Genomic DNA, 23529 nt, shown 5'->3' with positions numbered 1-23529 from the left:
GTCATGATGCCTAATGGTGAGGAATACTAAAGTTGTAGGCCAGCATCTGGAGAATCACATAAAATAACATGGAGGCCTGGATTTGGCCTGGGGACCTTGAGTTTGACACATGTCCCAAGGAGAGTAGCAGACTACACTAAGAACTTCATTGAACAGCGTGAACAGATCAGTCATGCTCTAAGGAGGACAGATAAGCAAGCAACTAAAACAAACACAAAAATGCATTTCTTCATTTACATGCCAGTTTAAGGAGGGAAATTACAACGACAATTACACAGTGCTTGCAGAAGCATCAAAGCCACAAGCAGTGAATGCAAAGCAAGACTTCCTTTCCAGACAACTGTTTCTCCTCCAATTTACAGTGGGCAATATATGAAAGCCATGTATGAACATACAGCTGCATGGTCATTTCACACAGCATGAGACAGCCCCATATATGTTTCACTAAATCTTTTCTTACTGCAAAAAGATTAAGAAAAAGTTAGCAAATTGTTTCAAAGACAGAGTGTATTCATATTAGCATCCAACAAAATATTATTTGACTATAACAGTGCCTATGTTGTCGGTTTGCTAGCTTTTAAGCAATGAATGGGGTATTCATTGTAATGTTCAGTTCCGGAGGTAAAACAGTGAAAGAGTTCTGAACACCTAAAGGTCTAAAGGTTTCTAGTGCAGAACGAGCTTCCACAGGGCAGGGACCACTTTGTCAAGTGATACTTGAGCATATGTGGTCTGCCTTCAGATAATTTCTTCTGCCATTAGCAATGGAACTGAAATGTATACTCTTTTAGTATTCAGCTATTTCACTTCCTTTCTTACATTTGTAGCACAGGACTATATAGCGTCTAATGGGATTTAGCAAAGTAATACAATTAGTCCACTCACATTTCTTATTATAGCATGCTCAAAAGATAATGTTACTAGAACAGTCAAGAGATCAATGGTTACAGACAATACTAAAGTAAAGAAGGTGGTTAGATGAGCATTTCTAAAAATATGGGTGAAATCCAATTTTAGTCCCTAATAAAGTAGACCCACTGAAAAGAATGAATGTGTTAGCCAATGTTAATGTATGCCCCATTGATTGGGACAGATCTACTCTAGTTGGGATGAAAATTGGGTTTAGGTTGACAGTACTATATTTCTTGGTATTTAATGAAATTACAAGAATAGCTTCAAGAGCCAAATCTACAGGCAATAAGTGACAAGCACATTTTGTAAAGCGTTTTTTTAAAAAAATTACATACATCCAGAAATTGATATGATATCTGATTTCATGTTGATTTCCAGAAGCAGCAAGAGCTCATTCCAATGTTATTGCTAAAATATAATAAATCCATTCTTCAACCTGCTGATACGACAGACAGTTGAAAACTAGGGAAGCCCCTTTCTTCAAAACTCTGTCAACTTTCTAGCACAAAAATTGTGACTGTTATACTAAACCTTTCATAAACTGATTAGTTGCCATACATCAAACTGGCTCCCTCAATAGTTCTCACCAATAAAAGCAAATGGTTCCTGAAATGCAATAAAGAAATAAAGAAATAAAGTGGGGGAGGGGGAAGCCCAGGAGTATTTTCAGAGCCACAAATTAACGGACTAAGATTCTCAAATTTTCAGATTCACTGTGACAAATCCTTTTCTGTCCCTTATATCTACCTTCTAGACTAAAAAGTCTAACACTTTTTTTGCTTGACACTTTAGTACAAGTATTTGAAAGCAATCTCAAAGCGTTAAGTATAAAAGTGCACTTTAAAAAAAAAGAAGCAGAAAAGTGACATGCTTAACATACAATTTAGTGCTTTGGAGCATCTTTTAAAACTATTGTTTTGTGAACACTCAGTGGTAGAAATTTTATCAGTTGATCCTAAAACAGTTGATAAAGACTGACTGAATGGTTGCCAAATGCATGTCATATGTCTGCAGCAACTTACCGGTACTGTCTTATTCTTCCAGTTCAATTTTTATATCACAAAGAGAAAGCACTTGTATATCATATCGAATGCCTAAGCTGACATTTGTCTTGAGAGACTTATTTTTCTCCTAAAACACAACTTTCCAGGAATGCAGCAAAATTCAATGTGGCACATATTTGTTTTCTGAAAAAATCTAGGAAATACACATGAGAGAGCAAAGCAGATAAAATATATATTCATTCAAAGGAAAAGAAAGAAAGAAAGAAAGAAAGAAAGAAAGAAAGAAAGGGAAAAGACGCCCAATTATAATTTGTTGAACAAAAATTCTTACAAAGGGCTGTACTACCATTGAATAGAGAGTTTTAGAAAGAGCACGCTCTGGCTTTTTCACCCTCCGATTTGGAATCTGCTCACAGTACTGCCAGCTTAACCAAAAAGGATTAACTCTCATATCCAACTGAGAACACAGATAATTCTCAGTAATTGGTAAAAAATGAAGATGAATGGGGCTGAGAGATAAGGAGCAATTAGCTCATCAGCAGTTACAGCTGTGCACTCAATCCGGATCCATCTCTTGAGTCTCGGCCCCTTTTAAAGAACCCAGGCAGGAGAAGCACAGGACACCGCCTCCCTCCCAAAATCAGAGGTGTACCTGCCCATCATTCTCCCCTCTTCCGTTTTATTTCCTCACTGTACAACGACACCTGTCATAGCATTCTATGTAAATTACTGCCTCTCCTAGGACCTGAGTCTACAGCCAATCTTCTTTTTAAACTTAAAGGGGGGGGGGGGCTGAAACCAAATGACTACTGTAGACAGTCTTAAATTCCCTGTCAATCGTTTCATTATAGCAGCATCATCTGTTTGAAAATATAAGCAATTCCCTCATCTAATTATAGGGAGGATTTGAGGTTCATTAACATTGCCAAGGAAGAGATTCTGCAGAGCTGTGCTCAGTGGCCTGCATGTGTTCTCCGTTTCCTTGTATTTGCTTTCTCAAGGACTCAAAGACTTTTTTTTTCCTGGAGCCATAAAATTAATTCTTCCTTCTAAAATAGACACATGAATCGAGAGAAAGGAAATGACTACATTTAATATCGTTCTGTTCTTAGAGGAGGCCACTTGAGGAACATATTTTCTAATCAATTGCTTTGATACTCTTTTTTTAGAACTGAGAATGTAAGTTTAAGGGAGGCAAATGTATCCCCGCAGTCAAGAGATCCGGACTGATGATAAACATGGCTTTTGCTCTTTTGAATGTTGCAAATTTTGCAGATAAAAAGGAAGCCCGGTGTGTCAAAAGCAGCCCTGCATTTTCAACACATCTTGTGGTTCTTCGTAGATTATTCTATCCAAGTCCGTCTTACATTTCCTAACTACATTTGGAAACAGAGAACATTGAAGTCTTTTTGATTGCTTCATTTCCTTAAAGAAATAATAGCAGGAGTTCTTAAAAGTATAATTACAGTTTAAACAATGAGATTTGTTTTTGGAACATCTGTTTTGAGATCATATTATACATGAACTCATTTCCTACCTCGCAAGTAATTTACTATTGTTGATCACTGTTTACAAGACATGTAGTTCAGCTGTTAGGTAATGGCAAAACTTCTTTGCTGATCCTTGGAGAATGCTTTAGAGTGTTTGCACAGTATTTTTCCTGACATTAATGGTTATGGTGGGAAAAAATAGGCAATTTTTCCTTCACTCTTGCTAAGCAACTGTTGAAAAAAATAGGTCATACCTATGTTTCTGAGCAGCACCTTTCTTAACAATCTTAGTCCTTTTTCTCCCAATGTACACATTCACATGATGAGAAAATATAAGATTGATGTTACGCTTCCCAAGAAAATATCTTCTATCAACTTACATGGATTGTCTCCAGTTTTAAGGGAAAGTTCAATTTGAAAAATGTGTTTCATCCCTTTCTAAGGGAGACAACTAGAGTGGAAGCTTATATTGACTCAATTGCAATGATTTCCGCATTCACTAGAAATGCCGAAAACAGTGGTGGGCTTACCTAATTGCTGCATTTATAAATAGCCTTGTTCCCATAACAGAAGTGAATGGGAGAAAGAACCATATACTTATATTCTCCAATTTTAAGTGGTTCAAAATAACTCAAAACACATTATGTTCTTACAAAAATGCTATAAAGGATGTTGTATTTATAATGTCACCTTTTCTTATAATCCTGCTGACTGGAGGCTGTTAGGTGCTGGAGTCTCTATTCATTCACAGACAAGCCTGATATCCCCACTAGGCCACTGCTGGGGGCATTACGACAGTAAAGGTTCTCCTTGTATCTTCTCTTTCCCCTAATATATCAGATTGGGAGAGCAGACATTCACATTGGCCAGTAACCTGAAGGCTGAATCTATCCCTGGACAAATTCAGGGTCTAGAAATTGTTCAGGAAAAAAAAATTCCCTAATAGAGGTTAAAAGCTGTGGATATAATAATAATCAACTTTGAAGGTGAGTAACATACTTCGGCATCTCTAAATACAGTAGAATCTCGCTTATCCAACCTTTGTTCATCCAACGTGTACTATCCAACACAGCCTGCCTCCTGCACGGAATAATGTCCAGGGAGGGAGAAAGAATCCTTCTCTGTTTTGTGCTAAATTCGCAAACAGAGTAATTACTACATAACATGACTGTGTATTGAACTGCTTTTTTGGTAGATTTGTTGTAAAACATGATGTTTTGGTGCTTAATTTGTAAAATCATAATGTAATTTGATGTTTAAAAGGCTTTTCCTTAATCCCTTCTTATTATGCAAAATTTTCACTTATCCAACATTCTGCCAACCCATTTATGTTGGATAAGTGAGACTCTACTGTATTACCTAAGATTATTTGTTCATTTCAATCACAGCCAGGATGAATAAAGGACCAATCAACTTTCTCTAGATAAATTCCTTCTGTACTCTGCTAGTTCTGAGAGGTTTTTCCTGTAGTTGGTGCTAGAAACCCAAGACAGAGCTCAGGTATTGGGATAGTGAAGGCTACACAATGAACATTAATAGTCAGATCCTCAAAGATTATCATTTTTTTTTTTGAAGGATAATATAGCAGCCTTGGCCGGCAGTCTTGTCAAAGCTCAAGTCTTGGCCCGAAAGAGTGAACCATTTGAACTATTGATGTGACTCCTCTTCAACGTCCTCAAATGAATCATGTATCTTTTTTACTGTTCTGAATTCAATGAAATGGTTGGACCAATGATTAGAGCAGATGGCAGAACACTTGCTGTTAATATGAGCAAACACAGGAAAGAATCCACTGCTCTATGACAGTGATGGCAGCAAAGAAATGTTAGATTTGAACACACCAAACAGTGAAGCTGTTTCAGGTGGTGACATGACTTCTCTACAGGGTTTAAGAGATCAGGTGGCAGAAACCCTAAAAGCCTGCTGTGATCAATTTGCATTGCATATTCCAGATTCCAACCTCAACGCTACAATGATAAGAGAATGAGGGACAGGCATAGCTGTGTCACTTTCTAATTATTTTGTAATGAATATTTTTCAACCTCAGGATATGGACATAATACTTCCAGGCTTCAGGTCCACCACCTCTTTTATAAATATCTTAGATATTTAAAGGCATGCAGTAGGGATTACACATGTGTTGCTGCATACAATGACTGCAAAAGAAAATGAGAGCCTGGATCCAAACTGGTGATTAACATGGCCATGAAGATCACCTATTTACACATGAATGTAGAAATATCATGCACTAAGAATTACACAGCCTAGCTTGATGAATATCAGAGCCTTTATGTAGCATATCAGACCTTTTGCACATGCAGAGAGAATTAATAAAGGCAATCTTGCTATGCATTGTTTTGCACAAAAGGTATATATTTCTTTAAATCTTAAAAAAAAACCATAAAAGTAAGCGTTTAGTAATGAAATGGATCTGACTCTTTTATTCAGAAATTCTACAATGCCAGAGTTGGCCCATTTTGTTGTCTAAGGTACATCAGTGAATGCTCTCTCCTCATCACCATGCTAAACTCCAGTCCATTTTCCAACTTCAAACTCATTGGGCTATAATAGCTTCAAAGCTCTGAGCTTCAAGATAAAAATTACCAATTTTGTTGACTGTTCAAGTTATGTGTTTGAGTTCCTAAACCATATCCATATAAAAGCAGATATATACACCAAGATCAGTATGAAGGTTCAGTACAACACCTATCCCATTCAGATAAGCACATCGTTTCTATTACTGCAGGCTCTATTACTCATTTATTCATGAGGAAGAAATGGGTAATATGATAGCTTATTTCCTTGCTCACTCTCCTCCACCTATTTTTGGAACATTCGCCAATTCTGGCTTCCTCCTGCCTCACTTAGACACACGGTGATCAACACTGTCCTCTTTCCAGGACTTTGTTGGGGACTTTCCAGCTTGTATTCTCACCATTTTCAGACCGCTCAGGATTGAAATGAAGAAAATGATGATAATGATTGATTGCAACCTCCCACAGATGCCTGAGGGTCAAACTAAATGATAGGTTTGGCACATTTTTAGAAGAGTTACTCCCTCATCGTTGTCATAACTCATGCTTTCCTCACCTTCATATCTTTCATTTAGTATTATTTTGGTTTCTGATTGGACACAGGGAGGTAAACACTACATAGATTTACTTCGCAAGTTCAATCGCTGTGGCTTTTATCACATGGAGGAAAGCTTGTTGTGGATAGGAAAACAGGTTAATATCAGGGGATACACACATCCCCCTTAATTTCGAGTTGAATGAGTTGTCACAACTCATTTTTTGGAAAGATATGTACTTTATTCACATAGAAGTAGGCCAGTGTGGGGGAGTTGGAAGGGAAAAAGAGAAGGAAATGAGTAAAACAGGCAAATAGATCTGGAGGAAGTAGCCAAAGTGCTAAATGGTTGGCAGTAGCAGGAAGGAAACTAGAAATGTCAAGAAAACCTGACTAAAAGTGAACACAGAGAGCAGCAGGCAGGCCAGCACCAGACCTGCCCCGCCCGCAAAAGTATTTCAGTGACAAGTAGGATTCTTCAAACTCAGGGCCTAGTGTTCATGGACAAGGGAAGGAATTTCAGGGCAAGACTATCACCTTGAATTTTACACCTCGTCACTTCTACTTGAGTCTAAAAACATTGGTTAGTACATTTCTTAGAAATAGAGCTTGCAAAGGTATTAAGTACTGAGCTGAGAGAAGTGTGATTTCCCCTGTTCAATTCACAGTAGAGAAATATTCAGATATTTGATAGCGTTTGTGCCCTAAAAAACTGTGTCTGATGTTTACTATAGTGGTTAATTACATCAATTATGTATTGTATGTAATGTATGGCATCGAATTGTGCCTCTATGTGTGCCGCTCTGAGTCTCCTTCAGGGTTAAGAAGGGAGGGATATAAATATGGCAAATAAATAAATAAATATTAATTAGGGCTTCTCTTGGTTTTGGGTCTGACATAGCTGGCAACCCTATGGACAAATATCCATCCTACCTCATAGCAGGGTTGGCTTAAGTGGGTTCTAATAATTTTTTTGCACTCCTCCCCAGCTATACATCAATAGCAGATATGCACACCAAGAAAAGACTGTAAGTGTGTGACCAACCAACTTGATGGTCAGTTGGGGAAATGCCTCTAGATAGGAGGCTTTAGCAGAGAAGAAAAGGCATTTTCAGCTACACATGAAAAGGAGGGATCCAAAAAGGGATCTTCTTCTGCTTCCTTTCTTCCATCCCCCTTTCCCTTCTTCATTCCCTAATTTCCTGAAGGGCAAGGAAGAGTCTGTGGAGACATGGTGCTTGAGGGCTTTCAAGTGAGCCAACTCAAAGGTGTGTGGGTAAGTGGATGGAGAGAGAAAAATAAAGAGGCTACTTCATTCAATAAGCAGGGAAGGAAATGAGAGGATTTCCAGAGTTTGCATGACCCTGAAGTCTGGCTAGGCTAGAGATCAGTCCACTTTGAGAAGCAGCTGTAGGGACACTTCGAGATGTGGAAAAACCAAAAGGAAATAGGTTAAAATTTGATGTCCTCACCCTCAAGCCAAACTCTGGTCTTTCCATTAGGGGGTGGCTACATGGCATTCTGGATCAAATAAAGGTTGACATGGGATGCCACCCAGCTCCCCTCCAACCCCAAATTTTGCCCTTACCAGAGATAGCTTGGCAGCTATGGACCCCCTCCGGGGAGTCCTCCTAATGGAGGAAATGCCACTTCAGGAGATGAGGGGGATGAGGAGGGAAATCACACACCCCCCGACTCCTGATATACCATTTCCTCAATCAGGAGGACTCTCTGGAAAGGCTTCATGGCTTCCAGACTATTTGGGGCCCAAATTGGGGTGGGGGGGGGGCTAGGGCTGCTCTCTTGCACCTTTGGCCTCCATGAGCCCAGAAGTCCAAGATAGCGGTGTAGATTAATCCCCAAAATTGTGTGATGCAGTCCCGAGAGTCAATCCACACAGGGTAAACAGCTGGCAAGATTCGGATCTTAGCTTAAAGTCCAAATCCTACCAGGTGTTTAATTAATACGGAGTAAGCTGGTAAAATCCGGTTTACTCCACATTAATTTGCTTTTAATGGAGGCATCATTTGGATGCTTCTGGTAAAAGTGAGACATGTCTCACATTAAAACCTGTCTGGAAGGGTCCCTAGGACAACTCCCTAGAAATATCCTTTTTTTCCTGGATAGCTCAGCAAAATTTTGTGCCCTTGGGGACCAACTACAAATTTTTACATGGGATTTTTAAATGTTCTATATTTTTATTTTTTCTCTCTGAAAATCACCAATTTTGTAATAGAGATCAAAAACAATAATCAAAGAGTTATACTCCCAAAAGACAAAAAAAATGCAACACAATCAGCCCTCTTTTCCCCAGTTAACCCTGAGCCCATGCAGGATATTTTATTTTTATTTAATCAGGACCCCTCCTGAAAGGTCGACCAAAGGAAATGTGAGCTCAAAAAATGTGCCTCTGTACCCTTCTCTTTCTAGATAACTTGATTTAACCTGAGAAGTATAATTGTAGAAGTGGCTTTTCTATTAAAAATATAATTACAAAAATAAAGTGCTTTCAAGCTCATTTAAATGTGACCTTGTTCTCTGAAAAACAATGCTGTTTTAAAATCATAGTGTTACATTTCTGCTACAAGTTTTGAAGGCAACGTTATGTAGCTTTTACTTTAAACAACCCAGCCAAAAATAATTTATCTCTCCTCTGTGCTCTGTGAGAAGTTGCCACTAAAAAGAATCCAGGACATTTTTCCTTCTTATCTGCAGTATAGCTGGTATCAGCCAACCTGTCACAAGACAGTGCTTGATATAAACAAGAGATTGCAAAGACATCTCAGTAATCAATATTAGGATGGCTACAGTATGGAAGCTCCAGCCACTGCATATCATTTGTCTCAGCATCTATTTCTATGACCAAATGAAGCATTAATTCAAATCATAAATCTATGGTGATTTAAAACTGGGAATGAGCACCTGCCTGCTTTAATGATTTATTTTGTACATTTCAGTAAGCAGGAGATTTGTCCATATGAACTGACAGGTCACCTTCAGATGCCAGTACTAGACTGTTTATCACCATGCAGACTAGCATCTCATCTTGGCAAGTAAATATTAAATGAAAAGAATCCAACTGATTGTGGAAAGAAGACGACAAGTATTATAGGCATACATTTTGCTAATGCTATATTCAGACTTCTGTGCAGATTTCCTATTCACTAGAAGGTAGGATCTTGCAAGATTATGGCTACATAAAAATAAGCAAGCAATACAATATTTGTTATTAATTTAATTTTCATTGTTTAGAGCATAGTATTTTGCTGGTGCTATTTTTAGCGCACCCATTGTACCCTCTGCACCCTCACCCAATTGATAGATATATAGCTACATAGATGAAATAGAATGTGTGCATGCACTGAGCGCAGACATAAAAGATTAAGGTACAAAAGGGAGAATAATTTGAGAACACGGGAAAGAGCTGAGCTTTTGAAAGGACTCTTGGTCTTTTGGTTAAAGACACAAGGCAGATGATTTTTGACTCTCTTTGGTGGACTCAGGGGATTTGAAGGTTGCCATTTCATAAAGAAAGGACTTCTAAGATGTGTTCATAACTGCAGTGATACCAACAGTCTCAGTAGGCTGCATGAAACCCATGGGAGAAACATCCCCCACCTCCAATTTAGACTCAAATACATAGACAGGCGGAAGATCAAGTCTTCTTCATATTCATCTAAAAGTTAGAAAGTTTAATTAGTTAAAGATTGCATCAAAATATTTTTAAATGTCAAGATTTGTTTCTATTTATGCAACATACACCTATATCAATCTTTTACAGAAAAAAATTAGAGAGAAAGAGACAAATTTGATATGAAAATGGAAAGTCTGGGTTAGTGGCAGGGTATCTGTTTCAATCAAAGTACAGGTTTTCCATTTCTTTGGTCATAATATAAGAAAGCACAAATATGTGTATTTTAAGATCTATTTGTAGGTTAAAAAGTGCAATATATATTTTATGTTAGCCAATAATTCTTATACCAGTTTCATGCTTCCAATAACCAGTTTGGATAAATTAAATCCCAACATGGCCTTAAACCCAAACTAAAAGATATCTAGACATATTATCTCACAATTAAACCAACCTGCTATTGGTTCTTCATACATTTGCTATACAGTAAACACAGGTGTCATTGTAACTCTAAAGAATAATGGTTCTCCTATTGTCCCTTTCGTTTACTATGGCAATGGGTAGTTAGTCTCATTGTCAAATATTGATTGATTTCATTCTATTAGGGGTTTTTTTATTCACAGGGCAGTGGGGGAGATGAATGGAATAACTGTATTGGGCATAGAAATGATTATATTCCAAACTTCCTGGTACAGACAAAGTAGTACCAGACATTTTAAAAAGAAAATAAAATGCTGATTGCGAGGAAGCATGTAGAATGGGGTATAAAGAATGTAAAGCATGAGAAGATAGAATGAAACAATAATACCTTGAAGCCTTAAGTTTACATTGACAGCAACTCTAAAGGCATTCTAAAATAGTATTTATTGAGACCTAAATTTTATCAATTTACATTATTTTAATAAAAGCAATGTGCTTAGCGGAAAGTGGACTTCTTCAATCTGCATTCCTACATATGGTTGATGTACTTGCCCAAAGTCATATCTGGGGCCCATCTAAACTAAGCCTTTTGGTAAGTGGTCTGCCTTCTCGTGTAAGTAAAGTATGCACTTTATATCCAAGGCAGCTCACAATATGGATCTGTCTTAAAACATCCCATCAATGCCCATTCCCTGCACCCACTTTCATCAGGATTGGAAGTTGTTAGAAGACACAGACCAGATGACCTGCCCAAACTTAAGGAAATGTGCGCCCCAAGGATTTGTGAGCCCTGCCCACTCATGAACAGAATTAGAAGTACTGACAGTTCCAACGGGAAGCTGAAAGATCTACATAAAGGACTGCATTGACAGGCAATCCTTATGGAGGGGGGAGGAAGAAAATGCCTTAGTTTGTGGGCATTCATGTGAAAGTATCTCTGGTCCAGCAGTCTTGAATTCAGAAGCCACTGACACAAAGATCTCCATCACATCAACTTATATGAGATATCTCTACTCATTGTGTTTGAAACTGCTCGTAGAGGGGAAAGCATTCCCACACTGAGATTTTGTTGGTCACTCAGCCAGATCAACATCTCTTTCGCACAGCATGATACAGTAGGAATCAAGATCAAAAGTCCAAAGGCATCAGTACCCATGGGAACAAAAGGAAGGTATTATTACCATAAATACGGACATAGTGTCCAAGAGTATTTAAGCATGTATAGCAGGAGTTGGTTTTGAACTTTCTTCACAATGAGCTAATTGTTATCAATATGAGTTGACAATTCAAGGGAAGTAAGCTCTCACTATAAATTGAGTCCAGTATATATGGTCTGGATCCAGTTTACCTCTCTATGGGAGTCTATTAGAACTCTATGATATTCTGGAGAAAGCCTTCTCTTTGTCCCATCACCCTCTTAAGCTTGTTTGGTAGGAAAAAGAGTGAAGGTCTTTACAGTGGCTGCTTCCAGACTTTTTAACTCATTCCCTATATAGCCCTGTCTCTGTTTGCCTTTCACAAGGAGGTGAAAATGTACATCTAGCATTTATGGAATGATGAGGAACAGATTTCTGAGCATTGGGATTTTGAGTGGCTGTGTAGGTTTTAAAATATTTTAATATGCAGTGGAACTCTCTGCCCCGGAGTGTGGTGGAGGTTCCTTCTTTGGAAGCTTTTAAACAGAGGCTGGATGGCCATCTGTCGGGGGTGCTTTGAATGCCTTATTCCTGCTTCTACGCAGGGGGTTGTACTGGATGGCCCATGAGGTCTCTTCCAATTCTATGATTCTATGATTCTATAATATGTTTATGCTTAATAGTTTAATGACACAAAGAGGGTTTTTTTTATTTTTATACTAATATTTTAATTAATGCATATACATTGTTTCATTTTGCATTGTGCCATACTTATTATTAGCCGCCTTAAGTCCTTATATCGGGAGAAAGGCAGGATTTTAAAAAGTAAATAAGTAATGAATAAATATAACAGAGAAGAAGTCAATATCAAATGAGATTTTTTCAAATTAGTGATATGTCAAGGACTTCAAGGGCAGAGATTGTAACTCCAGAGGAAATGGGTAGTATTCCCTGCAATTATCCAATCAGTGATTTCGGGGAACAGAAATATTCCTGGCAAGAGATGTCTCATCACAGGGAACATGACCACAGTGAAAGTACTGTACTTTAGAAAAGCCAAAAGGTAGATCAGGATCTATGGGGATATGACAATGGCATTTTCAAAACAAAACAAAAAACATATAAAAGTAAACATTATGCAGGCCTCTTGAATTAGAATAAAAATATCTCTCAATGTTTTTGTGTGGAAATCAGTGTACAAAGCAAATGCATTCAAATCCCTTAGATATATGATGGAAGGGAAAACAAATCTCACTTCAAAATGAGTCTCAAAGCTGAAGAGAAGCATTTCTCAGGAAAAGCTGCTGCGTATTCCCTAGGATGATCAAAATAGTCATAACTTTGGAAGTATTCCATTGGAGCCTGTGCAGGTGGCAGATACTCCATATGTGTGAATTCACAGAGTCCATGAAGAAAAATTAAGTGATTAATTTCTAGGCCTTCCGACATTTGATCAGATGATCTCTAAAAATATTTGGCAGGGAGAGAGGGGATGCAGGGGATAATCCAGGGCTAAATACATTGCTCAGACAAGAAATTGAGGTGCCCACAATAACTTCAAAGGCTCTTGGAGGGCTGATATAACTTGCTTGACTATTGAGAAGAAGAATACCAGTTTAGTTCGAAAGCAGAAGATCTTCACCCATTTCAAGTAGGGCCGTTTCTACATTGCGATTTCTCTCTAGGCATAAAGCTTTAACAGCCAATGCCCATTCTGCAAGCAATATCCTTCTGAAACATATCCAAAGTATCGAAGGGGAGGTCCTTATGTTTATACTGAATTACATTTTGACAGCCAAGCAGGTAGCAGTAATCACAATAACTAATGTATTGGAGCTTGAATATAATACACATATTATGCCTCAGGTTCAGCCCCAACTATCCTCATTCATTAGGTCTTCAAAATATCCCCCTTGGTTTTGAAGGCCTTGTGAATGAGGACAGATGGGAATTGTACAAGGCTGGCAAATTCACCAGCATCAGCCTAATAGCAGGGCATGGCTTTCCAAATGGCCTCATTCATGCTGCCTGACTCCCTGACATGTTATGCCTGCACTGTTGGGCACATCCATTTTTTGTAATGTACAGCTACAAGACTGAGGTGTGTACTACATTAGATGGTGCATTAAACTCGAGTAAATAAACTACAAACCCCTGGAAATAGATGGAGAGACAATGGGTGTGATGAAGATAATTTAAGCTGATTAGTGTGCATCTACATTTTCCTCTTATATCAGAACACTGAAGATGAAACAGAGTGGGTACTCCTGCTGTTGTTCCTCTTTTTTTCCCCTTCTCCTACTATTTAAAAAGTGTATGAATTCTTCTTCCATCTTCTTTTTTAGTTCAGAATAGGTTACAAAACACAAGTTGAGAAATCTGTAACAGTACGCCAGGAGTGGGCGGAGAATCATTGATGTTAATCTTAAAACATATGCTCCAAAGGGTTAAGACCACAATTCCAATAGAAGGGGGCTAAACACAAGAAAGCCAAGAGCATCTCCTTGGGTCTTTCTAGTGATGTCTTTGTGACCATGACTCTCTTTGGAAAGAATGATTTCTTACAATGTTTTCAGTCTGGACTACATACAGTTGGGATTGTACTGCCTGTAACCAAAATGACCCTGTTCCACAAGTTTTACTTTAAACTGGGCTGCAGATTTCTGTGAGCCTGGGGTTCACATGTTTTGATCATGTATGTGCAAGCCTCCAACTGTCACTCTATGGTGACTCCATTAATTTCATAGTTTTCTTAAGAAAAGAATACTCATAAGTTCTTTGCCAATTCCCTTTTTTGACATACAGCCTACAGCAACTCATATTCATTGGCAGTCACCCATCTAAGTAACTAACCAGAGCTGATCTTGCTTAGCTTTCAAGATCATATGAGATCTTGTGCCTTTGGGGTATTACCAACTCCCAGACAAAATAAGAACACTGGATGGCTGTCAAAACGAAAGTACTTTGTTGTTATATAAGGCACGCTTACCAAATGGCACCTTCAAGACCATAAACTACAAGTTGCTGTCAAAAAAGCTCATGAAAAAGAGGGGCTGTGGAAAAGAGTAAAGAGAAAGAGGGAAAACCCAATATCTAGAAACATTTAGGGGGAAAATGAAGAGAGTTGCTGCAGAGGCTAACAGAGCAGAATTCAGAAAGAAACTGCAAAGGATATCTCAAGGCAAGCATAGGGAAATGGATCTCCTACAAAATGTTCAGCATAGAAACACAAATTTGTGCAGATATGTGTGTGTGTGTAATATCTTAAAGACAAGATTAGGATCTGCAAAATCCTAATCCTGGCCATAACCTTGAGTTCATACATATGTAAATATGGACATTGGAATAAAATCTGTGTGGATATTTTTTTTAAAAAAAGCTTCATACTTTCTGGAGTATTTATTTACTGCTTGGATATACAACTGTTTTGATATACAAACTAAAGTTGTCACAATAGCAGTCATAGCCTCACTTTTCTCAATCTTGGGGTGTCAAAAAGACGACACTATAATAAAGTAACTAGCTTCAAGAATTTTGTTGATCACCAGCATAACAGAATGTCCAAGTCAGCAGAAGAAAGGAGTACAGATATCTTGCCTGCCCTATGGCATATTTAACAAATTTAGAGGTTCCTATTCATCGAAGGGCTTTCACCCTGGCTCGATGTCATGCTTTCCCATCAACTGTACTCGAAGGCCACTACCGGAAGATCCCTTTCCCAGAGAGATTCTGCCCCTGTGATTCGGATCATATAGAAACAATAGAACATGTGCTCTTCTAGTGCCCTTTCTACAGGGACATCCATGCCAGGCTTATCTTACCTCTGATATACAAGTACCCAGGCAGTTCAGGACAATTTTATACCTTCCTGCTGCTTGTAGATACTAATTCAGCTACAACCTACAATGTTTCAAAGTTTTGTGCAGCAGCATACAAAATCCGTCAGGGGATGACTGGTCCCAAAAGTTAACTGTGTATCCAGTAATCATCTTCCTTGATACTATAATTTGCTGACAGACCTATGCATTGTATGTTTTTACCCTATTTCCCCTTCTGCTCCCTCGCCCCTATTGTGCTTCAGTATTTATATTTATATTTTAAATGTACTAAATGTACCAAGTTTGTATGAAACAGTGACTTTTATTTCCTGTGCTGGTCTATGACCAAAATAAATAATTTGATTTGATTTAAGTGCTCAAGATGGGCAGGCCCCCAATCAACTGCAAACCTGTCCTATGAGGAAGGGACTTTAACCTGGTGGGGATTAAGGGCATTTATGGAGTTCTCACCTTATTTATGTTTGCTGTCTTTCCACCTTAGTTCTCCATATCAGCATTGTTAGTGAACTAATATTATTTTAGATATACTGTGTATGTGTAAATCCAATTTATAAAATAATCCATAAAATACACATATTACAAAAAAATGAGCACAGTTCTGTTTGTTAAAATATGGAAGAAAATTTCCAAATGCTCACAACTTAACCAGGAAATGCGACTTGATATTAGCAAGATATGTCATCCTTAACCCTGTACTTTGTAAAAACTATTTTACTTTTATCACATTGCAAGTTAAAAACATAAGGCATTGTTCATCTATTTTTTCCCCTAATAGCTGAAAAACAGAGAATATTTGGGTCTCATTCTGTACTACCTCTTCTCCCCCTTGAAATAACATTTGGAGCTGTGTTTCTTGCACAGCTCTTGCCCCTCCTTTGAGACCATTTTTTTCCTGACAACCACCACACCGTTCTGGACATAGCTCCCTTTACTTTCCCTGAAACAGCTTCTCTAAATATACCTGTAACGCTTCGCCCCCTGCACTACAATTGCTGAAACATTAACAGAAATGTGAAGGGAAAACTGTCCTCAGAATCTGCTGACATGTGCACATTTGTTCCTTTTGTTCTTGGCTACGAGTTAAATAATAAATATGTACAGGAAGATTCAGAACAAAAAAGTTGTCAAGTTGTCAACCTTAAGAATAACCTCAAAAATTTGCAGAATAGAAAAAGAGGAATATATTAGATTGTCATGTCTGTTTTATGTCTATGCGACCTCTGCCATGTACAATAGTTAACAGTACTAAAACTAAGCTTTCAGTTCACTCACTACATTTATCTCAAGGAACAGAAGGGAGCCATTACAATGGAATGACCTTAAAAGCTACTGTCATTTTAAGTATATTTTAGCAAAACAAATTGGCTACATGCATAAACACATCATGTCAGTCCTGCATCCTATGAAACAAAAGTGTTGCTAATGTCTCAAAATGTGTTACATAGATGCAGGGGAGAAGAGCTTCCATTTAGAAAGGTATCTATGGATTACAATATTTTCAAACTTTGTTTAATATGTTCTTTAAGTACTGGACATGGAAGAATGAGCTGTTTTTCCTTCTACTAATAAACCTATACCGTTTGGTTCCATGGGACTAGTTAAAAGTGAATGAGACAAAATGACTTTGAATTCATATTATTTTTCTTTTCTTTTCTTTCTTTCTTGCTAGAATGAGCTGTTATACTAAAGTGAATGCTTGCAGTAGGAACGGGCAATACTCTCGTTCGATACTTTCCTTGGAAACAGAGCATTCAAATGTTTGGGTTTCTTAAACAAACAAAGACATACTACATTGATATTGCAAAAATCATCTGCAAAAGAAATGCTTCAAACAATCGAAGAAAAAGTGTAAAAGTGCAAATCATGTAAAAATTGAATAAAAAGGAATATAAAAACTAAAAGATAGTTCAACAAGGACTTACCATAAAAGTGTAAGAATCAGTGCTGCTACTTAATATACAATACATACTATATCTATATCTATATGTTTAAATGTAAGAATTCTCTTGATGGAAACTTACCCACACTAGAATTCAGATCGCCATTCTCAGATTCTGCTCCATGCTGATTATTACTGGCATGATAGTTCGACATAGCTTCTAATTTAATTTTTTTCACCTTCATTGCTTCTGCAATGGCTGCATTGGTGGCAGCTGCTGCCGCTGCTGCAGCAGCTGTCAAACCTAAAAAGAGACAGGAATTGAACTAATGAAATCATAACTTCCACCAACTTTCCATCTGCATTGATATTCTTGCATCATCTCCAGTCAAAGAATCTTGAAGAAATGAAATGAGAAAGGCTTTTTGTCCTTCTAATGCTTGTCAGTAAAGCTGTTGTTTTATGTTGCTCTTGTACTTTATTAGAATCAAAGCAGTCATACTTTGAAGCAGATTCATTGAAACCAGTGGCTCCTAATAACAAGCAATTTAATACATTTTCTAAATGTGTGATTAAATTTGAATCCAGCCCTTTGCTTATTTAGCCAGCCAGTAGCAAAGGTCTGCTTTGGATATTGAAGTCCTATTCCATGTCCAAACACATAGATCCCTAACAGAGGAAGTGCTAGAGACGTCCCATCAGATGGGTTGTGTTCATATTCTAGATCTCTAGTGGTGTTAGGTCCCAAATTACTGCCGCAAATACTGTAAGACAATCTTGTTTAGACTGGCATTTATTAGCATCACTGAAAAAAAGGTATGGAGAAATGCCTATATTATGTTTAGGATTCAAAGAATCTTCTCATACTGTTAAGGGAGATGGTTAGGTTTCATTTCCAATGGGAACAATTGAGCTGTATTGAATCCCACATCTCAATCCAGCTATTGAGAAATGTTTTTCTGGCAACTTAGAAGATTAGAGGATAGGGAATGGAAAGCCCTGGATGTCTTCTTGGCTCCTAGAAATAAATAGGGTTCCCTCCCTCTCAAAAAAAAGTTAGTGTATATTGGCTTGGATTCAAAATACCAATCAAACCAAAACACCAGGAAAAGGCAATGTGCTCCTTATGAATGTTTATGGTAGACAATATCTGGTGAGGGAAATAGGTGGATCCATGGATTCTCAGTTTGAAAGGTGAGTGTGCACACTATTTACACACTAAAGCAAATTATTCCTGTTCTGAATCATACTCCAGAAGATACAGCTAACAATGCTGCATCATATAATTAGACAACAACCTTCTTGCTGTCACAAATGAAACATGTCTTGGAGGTCTAAGCAGGCAGAATTTAAAGAGCAAATGAATTATTTAAAATACTATTTTGCTATTTTACAAACAAATATCACTTTGTATCATGTCTTTTTAACAAAGCATGAGAATACAGAATTGAGCCACACATTTACTACCCAACTTCAATTCCTCATTTATTTGCTTATGCCTTGACACCTGTTTCAACTTGCATAAAAATTCCGTATTAATTTATATGTTCATATCATCCACACCCCATGTATAGAAACTTTATTAAAGTCTGACAGTTTTGCTCAGCACCCTTAGCATGGCAGAGACAAGATGCTGTTGCTGTCCAAAACAGAAGTAAGATGATGGCCATTCCAAGCATGAGCAGAGAAACATGTGTTTGTTTTATCCCCCTACTTGGTGAGGCCTGCAACAGGCCTCCCCTCTTCTCTCCGGGTTTGACCTTGAGAAAGACACTTCTTAAAAACAGATGTTGCTCAAGCAACATGGCAGATAAACTCAATATACATCTGACAGCCTTTGCCAGATACAAAAATGAAGGGTGGCAGTAAAGAAGCTTTCATCTGGAATTCCCAGGATCCATTAGGTGTAAAGGCAGGTAAAATCAATGTATTTCACCTCTTCTCAACATCTTTGAGATGGAAAGGAATAGTGGAGTCATGGTCAGTTATCTTTGCATCGAAACATGAAAAAAGTACAGGTTAAGTGTCCCTTATCCAAAATGCTTGAGACTAAAACTGATTTATTTTTTGGATTTTGGAATATAAGTATTATAATATGTATTGTATTTGTGAGGCTAGAACAGTGGTTCTCAACCTGTGGGTCCCCAGGTGTTTTGGCCTACAACTCCCAGAAATCCCAGCTAGTTTACCAGCTGTTAGGATTTCTGGGAGTTGAAGGTCAAAACATCTGGGGACCTACAGGTTGAGAAACACTGGGCTAGAAGGAAAGAGAGGATGGAAAGTTGTGGGTTTCCCCTGGATTAGTGCTTCAGTTCCCACCATTGTATAGATCCTCAAGCTTTCTTCAACCTCACATCTTGTTCACTCTCTTCTTGTGCTGTGTATGAGACATGACAGTGGAGAAAGACTGCAGATCAGGTGCAAACAAACAGGAGTGCCAAAACTGCTCTTCTGAAGATGGTAGAAGGCAGCTGGTGGCAAACATTTTCAAGTTTGAGGGATTTTCAAATTTTGGGTTTTCCAAGGGAGGGAGGTTCAACCTGTACTTTGTCAGCTAACAGTTCCCAGAATCCCACAGCCAATATGGCTACTGGTTCTGCACCTGCCACAGAGTGAAAGGAAAGCCATCTGGTTTTATGGACCCTCACCAGCTTTCAGGTAGAAGGGAATGACATGGGTGCTTCATTTTTTCCTGTCACCTGCAGAAAGAAATCAGGGCATGGGACCCTTGCTCTAAAGGCCAGGACATTTCCTGGCAAGGACTAATGTTTCATTTGCTGCCAAACCTTTCCAAAATGAGTTGAGCTTTGTACATAAATATATTCCCCAACCAGCTTAAACGTAAGCCAATACAGAGGTTTTCTATGTAGTATGTGAAAGATGTCTGGCACTCTGCTCTAGCAAATCATCAGACAAAGAATTGCAGAGGTCTCCTAAATTGTACTGGTTGGTCTACAACACTGCTTTGTCTGGAAAACATTGCTTTAAGCAACAGAAGCTTTGGACCTACAATAATTCAGTGTTTGGGATCAAAACCACCCGCCTAGGAATGGAAAAGCTATCATTCTGTGGTTATACCACAGAGACTCCCTAGAATAACACAAAGGTTAGGATGTGAACTATCACATATCCTCATTCCAAATGTTTATTGTGCTTATTTGTTTCATATTCCCAAAGCCCTTTGGAAAAATTATGCGAGCTGCCATTAAAAATGTTAGATGAAAATAGTCAATCTACAAAAGCAATTATAACACACAGAGACAGTAACACCAAGTATTTGTTTTTTGCTGCTGGTATTTGTTACCCCAAAATGTAAAAAAAAAATGTGTCAAAAAAGTCAGCCTATTACAGTTACTGGCAGTGGTTATCATTAATATTCTGAAATTGATAAGCTGTTTATGTCTGGCATTCTTCCTGCTGATTATTCAGTGAGACAGGCCACTTTATAAATATCTCATCACTCCAGCGTCACACAAATTTCATCGACAGTGCTCCTGCACAGCTATTAGCAATATGAATCTAACCATTACAAGAGGGAGGAAAAATCGAACATGTGGCATTAATACGCAGTCCTGGTTCCTAACCATCTGATAGGCAGATGGCGTAAAGTGGATTCTCCAGCTGAAATGAAGGGGCACATCATTTAAAACCTTGTTTGCATTCTAACTGATATCAGTGCCATATTGATATACATGATACATCATGGCAGTAGTTGAACAATCTAGTTTGTTTCAGTCATAAATGTTTACAGCCTTGTTTTTTATCTTTAGAAGCATGTTCAGAAGCGCATATTTTTAATTTATGAAATCTATTGTTTACTTCTGTGGAACCAGAAGATTAACAAGACACAGGAATATGCAATTGCTTCAACCACCACTGAACGATGAATAAACTACAGGGTAATGTGTGTGTGTGTGTGTGTTTTCTTCAGTAAAGACAGTTAGTAAAGGAATTAAAAAATTAGCTTAGACATTTTATGCATTAAATACATTTATTCATTAAACCTCCCAGCTTCTACCCCATGTGACATACTTAGAAGTTTAATGCTTTAACACAGCTATTCATTTAAAGCTCTCACTGTGTGCAATTAATCTTGTCCAACAATTTAATTCAAAAAGCAAAACATCAAAAAAGTAAAGTTCAATTCAACAATTGTGGCTCTGAAGTAATCTTCCCTACTGCTGACAGTTCCTATAGACTCAATGGGAAAAGTCTGTTCAAGGTGTCTTGTAAGAGCTGGGTGAGCCTGAATTATAACTCAATTCAAAGCTCTTCAAGTCTTAGCGAGGTCTCAGGTCTTAACTGAGCTAGAGACAAGGAGGGGAAAAGAAACACTGAATGCACTACTTTTACAAATCCACTTCGGGGCTGACCAAAACGACAGTGCTGATTAAAATGATAATATTCACACATCTAGGAAATTTAAGAAGTTTTGAAAATGATTGTCAGTTGTTTAAAAACTTTAAGAACATGATAGGTTCTGTAGGTTTGTTTGTAAGTTGGAACAGATACATTTTAAAGTGTAACTCATACGTGCACGCGCACACACATACACATAAGCTTTGGATAGCATAGGGAAGGGTTAACACCTTTGTGTGGTGTTTGTTTTGCTGTCTGTGCCCCTATTCAGAAGATTCCACCTCACTTTCTGTCTCTGTGAGAATTGGATTAAGGATTGGTGAGAAAGCTTCATTGGAGATACATTTTCCCTGAGTGAATTTCCCTTCCAAGAGGTAGATTTCTCTCACTTCCTGTTGTCTCACCCTCGTTCCTAACTTTGAGTCATTTGTAAGTCGGATGTCTGTAACTCAAAACTGCCTGCATTTGAAAGTCATTATCACTGTATTCAGTAAAGCTTAATCTTAGGTACGGTAATATAGGGTTGCTTCCTAAAGATAGAAATAACCTTCTGGTTTTTAAATCTTTGGAAGACAGAGATCCACAGAGTTTATTGTTCTGGATCCCGACAGTCACATTAAAGTAAACCCATGTTAATCATGACTAAATGTGTAATTCAAATTAGTTGATTTCAGTGAAACCCTTAGATTTCAAATGGATCTACTCTAAACATGATTAGGCCTGTGTCTCCAGTGCAATGTTGTGATTGTTGTGATTTAACCTTCCTTTTAAAAACATGGATGTAATCTAAGAGATAATGCAAACACTGTATTCAGTGTTTGCATTATCTCTTAGATTACATCCATGTTTTTAAAAGGAAGGTTAAATCACAACAATGAGAACAAAACACCTTGCAAAGTGAACTCTGTTTGATAGTACATATACAATATACGTTAACAAAATGAAATAAATTCTATCAACGTAATCATTAGAACAATTATTGTTAATTTGGGGGATTTTTCTTCATGGAAATCTAACTTAACAAAATCCAGAAGAGGAAACACTTTTATTTTTGAAACCATAAGACTTTATTTATATGCTCCCCTGACTTTCCTCAAAGATTTTTTTCAAAGGAGAAAACTAGCATTTTAAAATCATACTGAAATGAAAAGGGCATTACTGTTTCCTCTTACTAATCTCAATGGAATTTCAACACTACTTCCTGTGGAATGTAATTAATTGGTTTAAAGTATATTTTATAACAATCTGCTCTCCTTTCAAATCACTATGAAGATTTAGTCACATAATATCCTTCAGTTTTAAAAAAAAGGAAGCAAGAGCCCCTGCCACTCTTGGGACAATCAGTATTAAAGTATATATAATAAACAGATGCCAAAAAATAATGACCACATTTTCTATGAAGAATCTGAAATATCTCAGATGTGCATATTGAATCAAAACAATTCAATTAAGAGTGGAGTTGTTGTTTTTTAACAGTCATCTCTTCAAAAGCAATAGATTCACAGTTCTCTTCCAGTCTCTTGCATTATTCATTTCATGTGCAACCTCAAGCCGGACTATAAATTGTTACTTTATCTAATCAAAGGCGACTTAACTCTACAGAAGGTCAAAGGTTTAATTTTGTGAAGTATTATCTTACACTAGGAGTTTAGTCGAAAAATAGAAGAAGAAAAACAGCCAAGAAACTGGTAATAAATGAACCTTTATAGCCTCAGGCACTAGTCTAGTTAATAAACTTTCATTGAAGGTTTCTTTCAACTGTTATGGACAAGGAGGTTTAAAAAAATCTT

General features: G+C 37.7%; 1 protein-coding gene across 8 annotated transcripts in view; it reads right to left on the bottom strand.

Annotated features, from left to right (window-relative positions):
- The window catches only part of DACH1 (dachshund family transcription factor 1), a 378332-nt gene that overhangs the window by 177520 nt on the left and 177283 nt on the right, over nt 1-23529 (bottom strand). For 7 of the 8 annotated variants that reach the window (XM_060769404.2, XM_067466906.1, XM_060769403.2 and 4 more), the window contains exon 3: nt 17523-17684. The exons of the other annotated variant lie outside the window; for it this stretch is intronic. In XM_060769404.2, the coding sequence (XP_060625387.2) occupies nt 17523-17684 (162 nt within the window). The remainder of the gene's footprint in view (nt 1-17522; nt 17685-23529) is intronic. 8 annotated transcript variants of the gene reach the window in all.

The sequence above is a fragment of the Anolis sagrei genome, chromosome 3, assembly GCF_037176765.1.
Source record: "Anolis sagrei isolate rAnoSag1 chromosome 3, rAnoSag1.mat, whole genome shotgun sequence".
NCBI lineage: Eukaryota > Metazoa > Chordata > Lepidosauria > Squamata > Dactyloidae > Anolis > Anolis sagrei.
Note: the sequence above shows the minus strand (reverse complement) of the source record. Positions and strands in the feature narration are given on the sequence as shown.